Source organism: Oncorhynchus keta, chromosome 22 (genome assembly GCF_023373465.1).
Source record: "Oncorhynchus keta strain PuntledgeMale-10-30-2019 chromosome 22, Oket_V2, whole genome shotgun sequence".
Classification (NCBI taxonomy): domain Eukaryota; kingdom Metazoa; phylum Chordata; class Actinopteri; order Salmoniformes; family Salmonidae; genus Oncorhynchus; species Oncorhynchus keta.
In genome coordinates, this window is record NC_068442.1 from 21,328,812 (window position 1) to 21,342,239 (window position 13,428).

Sequence of the window (13,428 nt, forward strand, 5' to 3'; positions counted from 1 at the left end):
GCGACCCAGTTGTTCAGTCTTTTTGTTCTGTTTCTATGGACGCGACCCAGTCGTTCAGTCTTTTTTTTCTGTTTCTATGGACGCGACCCAGTTGTTCAGTCTTTTTGTTCTGTATCTATGGACACGACCCAGTCTTTTGTTCTAAATCAGTGGTCATCAACCGTTTCTGAGTCAAGATCACTTTCTGTGTCAAAATGCATGCTGAGATCTAGCGCTCTGATTTTTTTATTAACATAAGCCTATGCAACATTAACCAATTAAAAACAGTACTGAAGCAATGAGGTTTGTGCAGTAAGCTATAGGCCCAATACATTATCACCACATACTGGCTTTGCTTGAATTTACCTGCCAATGCATTGTTGTTCAGGACATTTAAAAAAAAAAATATATTATTTCAAATCTTGAGGTAGGCTATATGATCACACCGGTAATAGATCCATTGTTATATTACTTGTGAGGCACAGCTGAGTGAAAATACATTTAAATAATTAGCTTTTTATTTTACTGGGCTGATGGTGGCTGCATCTGATGGTCAGTCTCAGGGAGAGAGCAGCAGACTGAGGCTCTGTCTCTCAACATCCCTCCGCTCTCCCTTTCCTCCACTGACCAAAAAGGGACACCATCTTCCAGCTGATGGCGAAACTCGAGTCGCACCGCATTATTTCTGCCTCATGCACAAATTCATGTTGTTACTCCTATGAACAGAGACATTTAAATATTCCTTGATATTACAAATTATCCAAGCCGCTAATAACAACAACACAAGCCTATAGATACACTTTCCTACTCATTCATTACTGCTACAATGCTTGTTGTAGCGCTGAGTGGAAATAGGAAGAACGCTCATTTTATGGGTTATAAAAGTGTTGAATACAAAGTGTTGACAGTGCTGAGTGAGAACTTAAATATGAACTCACTCATAAAAACAGCAGCTCTTTGCTGTATTCGTTGACAGTCTCTCTCTAGTCATGGTTTTAAACGTTTTGAAATTTCACAGTATCAATTTTGCCGTAGCTTTCTTTTACGCCTCCTACGTTACTACAGATTTGGTCATCTGAGCAATCTGATTGGCCAGCGGTACGCATAGTGTACTTGATTTCCTCTCCAGGCCCACCGGGAAGGCAGAGTTTGTACCTTCAGACACATGAAATGGTAACAGTTTTCCTACCCAGCGCCCAGGGCTGCACCAACCACCAACAGCCCGAGACTAATAAAACAAATTAGGAACAAAGGCTGTAACGGTTTTCTAGGTGTGAAGGAGAGTCGGACCAAAATGCAGCGTGTAGATTGCGATCCATGTTTTAATAAACAAACGTAACACAAATCTAAATACAAACACTACAAAAAAAACAAACGTAATGAAAACCGAAACAGCCTAATACTGGTGCACATACACACAGAACAAGGAACAAAGACACGAAGGACAATCACCCACGACAAACTCAAAGAATATGGCAGCCTAAATATGGTTCCCAATCAGAGACAACGATAAACACCTGCCTCTGATTGAGAACTGATTGAGAACCACTTCAGACAGCCATAGACTTAACCAGAACACCCCACTAGCTACAAGTTCTGGCGGCTTCTTACAGACTGACAGCTCTGGCGGCTCCGTGCAGACTGGCGGCTCCTTGCAAACTGACAGCTCCTTGCAGACTGACAGCTCCTTGCAGACTGGCAGCTCCTTACAGACTGACAGCTCCTTGCAGACTGACAGCTCCTTGCAGACTGGCAGCTCCTTGCAGACTGGCAGCTCCTTGCAGACTGACAGCTCCTTGCAGACTGACAGCTCTGGCTGCTCCATGCAGACTGACAGCTCTGGCTGCTCCATGCAGGCTGGCAGCTCTGGCTGCTCCATGCAGGCTGGCAGCTCCGGCTGCGCTGAACAGGCAGGAGACTCCGGCAGCGCAGGAGAGGAGGAAGGCTCTGGCTGCGCTGAACAGGCGGGAGACTCCGGCAGCGCTGTAGAGGAGAAAGGCTCCGACAGCGCTGGAGAGGCGAGGCGCACTGTAGGCCTGATGCGTGGTGCTGGTACTGGTGGTACTGGACCGAGGACACGCACAGGAAGCCTGGTGCGGGGAGCTGCCACCGGAGGGCTGGGGTGTGGAGGTGGTACTGAATAGACCGGACTGTGCAGGCGCACTGGAGCTCTTGAGCACCGAGCCTGCCCAACCTTACCTGGCTCGATGCCCACTCTAGCCCGGCCGATACGAGGAGCTGGAATATACTGCACCGGGCTATGCACCCGCACTGGGGATACCGTGCGCACCACTGCATAACACGGTGCCTGCCCGGTCTCTCTAGCCCCCCGGTAAGCACAGGGAGTTTGCACAGGTCTCCTACCTGACGTAGCCCTACTCCCTGTGAGCATCCCCCCAATACATTTTTGGGGCTGACTCTCGGGCTTCCGTCCGCGCCGCCGTGCTTGCTTCGCCAACCTCATTCTCCTGTAACCTTCCACGCACTGCTCCATCGAATCCCAGGCGGGCTCCGGCACTCTCCCTGGGTCAACCGCCCACCTGTCTATCTCCTCCCAAGAAGTATAGTCCATACTGTACTCCTCTTTGGGCTGCTCCTGTTGCCTCTTCTCCTGCTGCACCTTTGGGCGGCTACACTCCCCTGGTTTAGCCCAGGGTCCTCTCCCGTCGAGGATTTCCTCCCATGTCCAGAAATCCTTCTTACGCATCTCCTCTTTGGGCTGCTCCTGCCTGTTGACACGCTGCTTGGTCCGTTTGTGGTGGGTGATTCTGAAACGGTTTTCTAGGTGTGAAGGAGAGTCGAACCAAAATGCAGCGTGTAGATTGCGATCCATGTTTTAATAAACAAACGTAACACGAATCTAAATACAAACACTACAAAAAAACAAACGTAATGAAAACCGAAACAGCCTAATACTGGTGCACATACACACAGAACAAGGAACAAAGACACTAAGGACAATCACCCACGACAAACTCAAAGAATATGGCTGCCGAAATATGGTTCCCAATCAGAGACAACGATAAACACCTGCCTCTGATTGAGAACCACTTCAGACTTAACCAGAACACTTCAGACTTAACCAGAACACCCCACAAGCTACAATCCCAATACATACACACCACATACACAAACCCATGCCACACCCTGGCCTGACCAAATAATTAAAAAAATATATTTTTAATTTTACCTTTATTTAACCAGGCAAGTCAGTTAAGAACATATTCTTATTTTCAATGACGGCCTGGGAACAGTGGGTTAACTGCCTGTTCAGGGGCAGAACGACAGATTTGTACCTTGTCAGCTCGGGGGTTTGAACTCGCAACCTTCCGGTTCCTAGTCCAACGCTCTAACCACTAGGCTACGCTGCCGCCGAAAAAAGATAAACACAAAATACTTCTACCAGGGCGTGACAAAGGCTTTATCTTTGAGTTTATGTCACGTTCTGACCCTAGTTCTTGTGTTATTTATTTGTTTTAGTTGGTCAGGATGTGAGTTGGGTGGGTATTCTATGATTTGTGTTTCTAGGTTGGGTTTCTTGTTTGGCCTGATATGTTTAAAAATATATATATATTATTTTATTTCACCTTTATTTAACCAGGTAGGCAAGTTGAGAACAAGTTCTCATTTACAATTGCGACCTGGCCAAGATAAAGCAAAGCAGTTCGACAGATACAACGACACAGAGTTACACATGGAGTAAAACAAACATACAGTCAATAATACTGTATAAACAAGTCTATATACAATGTGAGCAAATTAGGTGAGAAGGGAGGTAAAGGCAAAAAAGGCCATGGTGGCAAAGTAAATACAATATAGCAAGTAAAACACTGGAATGGTAGTTTTGCAATGGAAGAATGTGCAAAGTAGAAATAAAAATAATGGGGTGCAAAGGAGCAAAATAAATTCATTAATTAAATACAGTTGGGAAAGAGGTAGTTGTTTGGGCTAAATTATAGGTGGTCTATGTACAGGTGCAGTAATCTGTGAGCTGCTCTGACAGTTGGTGCTTAAAGCTAGTGAGGGAGATAAGTGTTTCCAGTTTCAGAGATTTTTGTAGTTCGTTCCAGTCATTGGCAGCAGAGAACTGGAAGGAGAGGCGGCCAAAGAAAGAAATGGTCTTGGGGGTGACTAGAGAGATATACCTGCTGGAGCGTGTGCTACAGGTGGGAGATGCTATGGTGACCAGCGAGCTGAGATAAGGGGGTACTTTACCTAGCAGGGTCTTGTAGATGACATGGAGCCAGTGGGTTTGGCGACGAGTATGAAGCGAGGGCCAGCCAACGAGAGCGCACAGGTCGCAATGGTGGGTAGTGGTTCTCAATCAGAGGCAGGTGTTAGTCATTGTCTCTGATTGGGAACCATATTTAGGTAGCCTGTTTTCTGTAGGGGTTTGTGGCTGGTTGTTTTCAGTCTTTGTGTGTCTGCACCAGATAGAACTGCTTCAGTTGTCACTTTGTTGTTTTGTATTTTTGAAGTGTTCAGTTGTTTATTAAAAAGATGAACACTAACCACGCTGCGCTTTGGTCCTCTCTATCTCCAGACGACAACCGTTACAGTTTATTACAGAATTGTTTGGCGATCGACAAGTCGACTGGTTGGTGACCGCTGTTCTAAATGTTCCATTGCCATACTGGCTGGCAACGTTCTTATCCCTTGCTTGCTAGCTAGCCAACTATGGCTAACTTACAGTCATGTCAAACAGTGCAAACAGAATAACAACAGTAGCTGCATTTGTTTAAGCTGTTTTCTAGTGATATTTATTTGGATAATTCCATAATAATGAGCTAATGAGGCACGATTTCGCCTGGCATAGAAAATGTACTCTCTGTTAGGTAAGGTGACCAGATGTCTGAAATGAAAACCGGGGACATTTCCAGTTCGGTGGTCAATGTATAATTAAAATAGCCAATGTTATATTATCTATGAAATAAAAAAGGGGGACAATTCCAGTTTCATGTATTTAGTCTAACAGGCACACTGTGATAGAGAAAACAACTATACTACAGAAACACTATAGACAAGACAGAACTGTCCAATCTGAACAGCCATTCAGTGGTCCTGGTAGTCTGGGTAGAATAAGAGCAGAAGAGAACATGAGCAAAATTGAAAAAACAGACAATAGTATATGTGAAATACTTAACATAAAGAAATAAGATGCTGATGAGATTGGTAACTACATAATATACTTATACCAACCTAAAATGTATATTTCTCAGAAGAATGTATCTTCATCAGGATTGCTCTGTCTTTGGCCAGCTTCTCCATGAACTCCTGGCAGGGGTGTAACGACGTTCGTCTGTTGTAAGAAGAGAGTCAGACCGAAATGCAGCGTGTAGGTTACTCATGACTTTAATGAAAGAAAGCGGTACATGAAATAACTGAAATAAGAAAACAACAAACGAAACGTGAAACTAATTACAGCCTATCTGGTGACTACAACACAGAGACAGGAACAAACACCCACGAAATACAAAGCGAAACTGAGGCTGTCTAAATACGGTTCCCAATCAGAGACAACGACAAGCACCTGACTCTGATTGGGAATCGCCTCAGGCAGCCAAACCTATACCACACCCCTAATCAGCCGCGATCCCAAATAATACAAACCCCAATACGAAACACAACATATAAACCCATGTCACACCCTGGCCTACCCAAACATATACCCCCATGTCACACCCCCTAAGGTGCGGACTCCCGGACACACCTCAAGAGCATAGGGAGGGTCCGGGTGGGCGTCTGTCCATGGTGGCGGTTCTGGCTCGGGACGTGGACCCCACTCCATTAATGTCCTAGTTCCTCCCCTTCGCGTCCTGGGATCATCCACCTTCTCCGCCGACCATGGCCTAATAGTCCTCACCCAGATCCCCACATAACTGAGGAGCAGCTCGTGACAGAGGGGCCGCTCGGGACAGAGGGGCAGCTCGGGACAGAGAGGCAGCTCGGGACAGAGGGGCAGCTCGGGACAGAGGGGCAGCTCGGGACAGAGGGGCATCTCAGGACAGAGGGGCATCTCGGGACAGAGGGACAGCCCGGGACTGAGGGGAAGCCCGGTACTGAGGGGAAGCCCGGTACTGAGGGGAAGCCCAGTACTGAGGGGAAGCCCGGTACTGAGGGGAAGCCCGGTACTGAGGGGAAGCCCGGTACTGAGGGGAAGCCCAGTACTGAGAGGAAGCCCAGGACTGAGAGGAAGCCCAGTACTGAGATGAAGCTCAGGCAGGTAGTAGGCTCCGGTAAATCCTGGCTGGCTGGCAGATCTGGAAGAGACTGGTTGTCGAGCAGATCTGGAAGAGACCGGTTGTCGGGCAGATCTGGAAGAGACTGGTTGTCGGGCAGATCTGGAAGAGAATGGTTGTCGGGCAAATCTGGAAGAGACTGGTTGTCGGGCAGATCTGGAAGAGACTGGTTGTCGGGCATCGCTGGGCTGACTGGCGGCACTGGCGGCGCTGGGCAGACTGGGAGCACTGGCCGCGCTGGGCAGACTGGGAGCACTGGCCGCGCTGGGCAGACTGGGAGCACTGGCCGCGCTGGGCAGACTGGGAGCACTGGCCGCGCTGGGCAGAATGGGAGCACTGGCCGCGCTGGGCAGACTGGGAGCACTGGCCGCGCTGGGCAGACTGGGAGCACTGGCCGCGCTGGGCCGACTGGGAGCACTGGCCGCGCTGGGCCGACTGGGAGCACTGGCCGCGCTGGGCAGACTGGAGACTCCGGCAGCGCAGGAGAGGAGAAAGGCTCTGGCTGTGCTAAACAGGCGAGGAGCACTGGAGGCCTGGTGCGTGGTGCTGGAACTGGTGGTACTGGATCGAGGACACGCACAGGAAGCCTGGTGCGGGGAGCTGCTACCGGAGGACTGGTGTGTAGAGGTGGCTCTGGATAGACCGGACCGTGCAGGCGCACTGGAGCTCTTGAGCACCGAGCCTGCCCAAGCTTAACTGGCTCGATGCCCACTCTAGCCTGGCCAATAGGAAGGGCTGGTATGTGCCGCACCTGGCTCTGCACCCGCACTGGAAACACCGTGCGCTCCATAGCATAACACGGTGCCTGCCCGGTCTCTCTAGCCCAACGGTGAGCACAGGGAGTATGCGCAGGTCTCCTACCTGGCATAACTATTCTCCCTTCTAGCCCCCCCCCCAATACATTTTTTGGGGTGACTTTCCGGTTTCCAACCGCGTCGCCGTGCTGCCTCCTCATACCTGCGCCTCTCCGCTTTAGCTGCTTCTATTTCCTCCTTGGGACGGCGATATTCTCCCGGCTGCGCCCAGGGTCCTTTTCCGTCTAATTCCTCCTCCCATGTCCAAATCTCAGAGTGGTGCAGCCTCTCCCACTGCAACTGCTCTTCACGATTAACAGGGAGAGTAGGCTCAGGTCTGACTCCTGACTCAGCCACTCTCTCTCTGCGCTCTCCCCCGTTACTTTCGGTTTTCGCTCTGAGTCGCCGTGCTTTCCTTTTCGACTCCATTAGCCTGTAGCCCTCTTCGCACTGCTGAAGCGAATCCCAGGCGGGCGCCTGCACTCTCTCTGGGTCGGCCGCCCACCTGTCGATTTCTTCCCACGTCGTATACTCCATGCTTCTGCTGTCCATAACGTCCTCCTTAGGCTCCTGCCAGTTTACACACTGCTCAGTCTGTGAGTGGTGGGTGTTTCTGTAACGACATTCGTCTGTTGTAAGAAGAGAGTCAGACCGAAATGTAGCGTGTAGGTTACTCATGACTTTAATGAAAGAACGCGGTACATGAAATAACTGAAATAAGAAAACAACAAACGAAACGTGAAACTAATTACAGCCTATCTGGTGACTACAACACAGAGACAGGAACAAACACCCACGAAATACAAAGCGAAACTGAGGCTGTCTAAATACGGTTCCCAATCAGAGACAACGACAAGCACCTGACTCTGATTGGGAATCGCCTCAGGCAGCCAAACCTATACCACACCCCTAATCAGCCGCGATCCCAAATAATACAAACCCCAATACGAAACACAACATATAAACCCATGTCACACCCTGGCCTACCCAAACATATAACAAAAACACAAAATACAATGACCAAGGCGTGACAAGGGGAGGTTGAAGTTTATCGTCACAATAAGCATGGCCTTGATGGCAGTAACAGTGAACCTATTTATTGCTGCTGTCCTTAGATCATTAATTTGGAGAACACTCTCTCGACTGGTGCATTACTTCCAGGTAAGCACATGACAACAGACGCTAATCTAGCCAGGTTAGTGTGTGAGATGTCATTCTCTTTGAAGTGGGTAACCACCGTGCTCCATCTCTGACTAAGCGGTGTCTCAGATGTTTTCCATTCTTCAAGCGATCCCCCTTTAGGAACTCTTGCATGCCAGTAACCTCATCACACAATGCATCCTCATTGATGGTCACATTGGGGCATTTTCCTTGCAGTGTGCCTGCTGCCTTCTGGATCTCTTCTCGCTGAGGTTGCCTTTTTAAAAGGAGACCATGTAAATCTTTTAGATTACCTGTGTGCTTTCCCCATGCTTGCAAGTAGTTCACAGCCGTAGTGAAGATGTCTCCATTTTCCTCTCGTTCTCTCAGAAGTCCTCTGACCAAAACTGGAATGAAGTTGTCATCATCTCTTGCAGAGAATTTTGCCTCAAAGTTTCTCAGAATTGCAGCTGACTCTACAGCACAGTGGTCCTGGCCTCCAAGCATCTTGATCGTGTCACTGAATACGGTCAAGTTTCCATGTTGGTTTCCAAATTCAATCAGTGGACCTTCGAACATTGTTCACAGGACAACAGGGCATTTGTCTTCAGAAATAACAAAGGATTTCAATGGCACATATATTTTCAGCACTCTTTCTAGAGCAGGGAGCATGGACATCCAGTGAACATTGCTGTGTCCTAAAATGTTATGGTACTCCTGGGCAACAAACTCACAAAAGCCCTTCAGTCTTTCTACTCTGACGGTGAAAATATGAAAATATCCAAATATCTTTGTGAGCAGGTACTCAACATCATATCCAAAGCTGTTCTGGCCGTGTTATGAGTGATGTGGGCAGGACAACCGAAGCCAATCATCTCCCGCTGCAGAGCATTTTTAACTTTGGTATGGACATTGACCCTCCCAAGCCTAGATCTGTCCATAGATCCATAGATCTGTAACTATGATTGTGTCACATAGTGTGGTATGCAAAGACACCCTCCTGCACAGCTAAACCATATTCTTCTTGGGAAGGCTCTACCTTCTTGAAGAATGTGGTGACAGAGGGCAAACCAACACGGGCAATCTGAGGCTTTATGCTTTTTCGTCTGCTGATTTTCTACCACTGCCGTTCTTCTCCAGCTGCCAATTGAAAGAGAGGAATTACAAAGGGTGCAGTGAACAATTCTATCGTCTTGACCTGAGCGTATAAATGGAAATTCTCTCATCATGTTTTTCATAAAAAGTGCATTTCCGTTTCTTGGAAAGAGTCATTGTATCTCCTCTGTCTGTTCTTCACTCTCCTTGTGTCACTCTCTTCTTACTCTCAACTTTTTCTTCTCCTCCTTCTTCACTCGTCTTCCTTTCCTTCTCTTCACCTTTCCACCTCACTCTTCTACACTCTCCTTGCTTCACTCGTTTTACTCCCTTAATTTTTCCTTCTCCTTTCTCTCCAATCTGTATTAATAAACAGCATACTATTAGATAAAATACTTTGGTTAACAGATTCCCATTGCTTGCCTCATTTTTGTATTTATCTCAAAAACATTGTTTGGAATAATAAATTGGCAGGCTCAGTAACCATATCTTTACCTTTCCTCCTCTGTCTCCTTCACTCTTCTTCCTCTCCACTACTAATGTTATTCATGAACATTTCTAAATATATCGTAACGACCCTGGGTTTATAAGCGCGGACCCTGCCGTTTGAGCATGCTTTTGCGGCACAGTCGATAGCGCGCCGGACCCCGGGCTCGAAGGTTGAGGGTTCGAGACCTGCTCCCTGCTGTTTCATTACGATATTTTCACACTACTTATTCTAATGCCAAACCATTAAAATGGTCATTTACACAAATATTCTCAGAATTAATTGTGCATTCATTTAATATAATCATATTTTCAAAATATCCCGTCCACTGCATGTTTCAATGTGAACGTTTTTTAACCTAGCTACCATTACAGTAGCTAGCTAACTTAACGTTAGTCTACATAGCTAACGTTAGCTAGCATAACCTATTTAAAACCTTATAGAGCAGATCATCTATCTATATAATAAATTGTTACATAACATCACTAGCTAGTATCTCAAACGATTTTAACTTACCTGGCTTGAAAATACGTTTCTGGTGATGTTGTGGATTCAATTGACACTTGCTAGCTTCTGGCTGAGTTTTCCACAGCAGTTTTCTCTAAAACTATCGCGAGCAAGTAGTTAGTAGAAGAAGAAGAGTGAATGAAGCTGTATAGCGAGCAGCCCCCTCTGCTGGACAAAACAAGCACAACGCGATTGAGACGTCAACCGGTAGGCTGTGCTGCCCGTTCTTTCTTGCCAAGTCAAATATTTAACTTTGCGGTCTGTTTTCAACGGTTAAAAATGGGGACATTTCCGGGGACAGGCCACCAAAAACGGGGTCTGTCCCCGGAAAACGGGGACGTCTGGTCACCCTACTGTTAGGACACTAACGGTATTCAGAGGAGCTAACCAACAGCACAATTAACACAATACCTTCAAACTGAAGATGGAAAGACTGCAAACTAGCTGCACTTCGTTTCGTTGTACCCTTTTCAATTGACATTTCTATGTATATATCCATAACAATGATGCCAGCTGATTCATGACTTCGACTGGCTGAAAACGCTGCCTGCCTCTCTCGTCCCGACTCCCGATCCCAACACGTTCATTTCCATGGGACAGTTGGAGATCGAATTTGAATATTGAAACAATGTTCCAAATGTCTGAGAGATAGACAGTAAGGTTTATACATATACATACATTCTCGCTGTTGAAAACTAAATGTTAGTCTAAAAGAAATGTGAGATGAGGTCTAGATGCTTTTTATAGTGGAGATCAAGTTCATTTAATTGTCTGGCTGGGCCGATGAGACACTGGATGGCGCAGTCAGATCGAACAGTCATAGATTTAGCCGGTGGTAATTTGTGGAATAGACACCGGCTGGAATGCGCTTTTAACCAATCAGCATTCAGGATTAGACCCACATGTTGTATAAGTGTGTGCGTATGTGTGTGCGCACGTATGCGTGTGTGCTCACTGTATGGCTTATGTCCATTCTGTTGTCTCCTCACACAGATCCTGAAGCTGTGTCCAAAGAAGAAGACTTCTGCTTCCTACACCTTCTGTAAAGCCATGGGTCTACTGGGCATGCAGTTTCACCTCTTCAGCAATGAATGTAACTACTACAACTTGCTACTACTCTACTACCTCTACTACTACTACTCTACTATTGCTACTACTACTACAACTACTACTACACTACTACTAGTAGTAGCTCCCGAAAGGCGCAAGGGTTTAAGGCACTGCATCTCAGTGCTAGAGGTGTCACTACAGATCCTGGTTCAATCCTGGGCTGGATCACAACCAGCCGTGATCGGGAGTCTGATTGGGCGGTGCACAATTGGCTCAGCGTTGTCCGGGTTAGGGGAGGGTTTGGCCGGGATAGGCCGTCATTGTAAAATTTTAAGAATTTGTTCTTAACTGACTTGCCTAGTTAAATAAAAGTTAATAAAAAAAATACTATCACTACTACTACTCTATTATTATTATTTTACTACTACTACTAATCTACTACTCAACTACTTCTACACTACTATTACTACTATTACTACAACTACTACTGCTACTCTACTAGTATTATGACTACAACTACTCTGCTACTACTATTACTACTACTCTACTATTATTGACTATTATAATCACTACTACTACTCTACTACTACTACCACTACTCTGCCACTACTATTACTACTACTACTACTCTACTACTTCTACTCTACTATTATTATTACTACTAAGACTACTTTACCACTATTACTACTACTGCTTCTACTATTACTATTACTACTACTACTACTCTACTATTATTATCACTACTACTACTCTACTACTACCACTACTATGCTACTACACTTACTATTACTACTACTACTACTACTACAACTACACATCTACTACTACTACTACTACTACTACTACTACTACTACTACTCTACTATTATTATTATTACTACTACTACTACCACTACTCTGCTACTACTACTTCTACTGCTACTACTACTACTACACTACTACTACTACTACTACTACTACTACTACTACTCTACTATTATTAGTACTACTACTACTATTGCTACTACTGCTACTATTGCTACTCTACTACTGCTACTACTATTGCTACTACTACTACTACTATTACTACTACTACTATTGCTACTACTACTACTATTACTGCTACTACTATTGCTGCTACTACCACTACTATTGCTGCTACTACCACTACTATTGCTACTATTACTACTACTACTAATCTACTACTCAACTACTTCTACACTACTATTACTACTACTACTACTATTACTACAACTACTACTGCTACTCTACTAGTATTATGACTACAACTACTCTACTAGCACCACTACTCTGCTACTACTATTACTACTACTCTACTATCATTGACTATTATAATCACTACTACTACTACTACCACTACTCTGCCACTACTATTACTACTACTACTACTCTACTACTTCTACTTCTACTCTACTATTATTATTACTACTAAGACTACTTTACCACTATTACTACTACTGCTTCTACTATTACTATTACTACTACTACTACTCTACTATTATTATCACTACTACTACTCTACTATTACCACTACTATGCTACTACACTTACTATTACTACTACTACTACTACTACTACAACTACACATCTACTACTACTACTACTACTACTGCTCTACTATTACTACTACTCTACTATTATTATTATTACTACTACTACTACCACTACTCTGCTACTACTACTTCTACTGCTACTACTACTACACTACTACTACTACTACTACTCTACTACACCTACTACTACTCTACTATTATTAGTACTACTACTACTATTGCTACTACAATTGCTGCTACTACTACTACTATTACTACTACTACTATTGCTACTCTACTACTGCTACTACTATTGCTACTACTACTACTACTATTACTACTACTACTATTGCTACTACTACTACTATTACTGCTACTACTATTACTGCTACTACCACTACTATTGCTGCTACTACCACTACTATTGCTACTATTACTACTACTACTAATCTACTACTCAACTACTTCTACACTACTATTACTACTACTACTACTATTACTACAACTACTACTGCTACTCTACTAGTATTATGACTACAACTACTCTACTAGCACCACTACTCTGCTACTACTATTACTACTACTCTACTATCATTGACTATTAT

The 13,428-nt window shown here is 45.2% G+C and overlaps 1 protein-coding gene across 1 annotated transcript in view; it reads left to right on the forward strand.

The window, feature by feature from the left end:
* The window catches only part of LOC118400837 (IQ motif and SEC7 domain-containing protein 3-like), a 63,656-nt gene that overhangs the window by 45,204 nt on the left and 5,024 nt on the right, over positions 1-13,428 (forward strand). Inside the window, 1 exon segment of the mRNA XM_052474892.1 lies at positions 11,235-11,334. Coding sequence (XP_052330852.1) covers positions 11,235-11,334 — 100 coding nt within the window.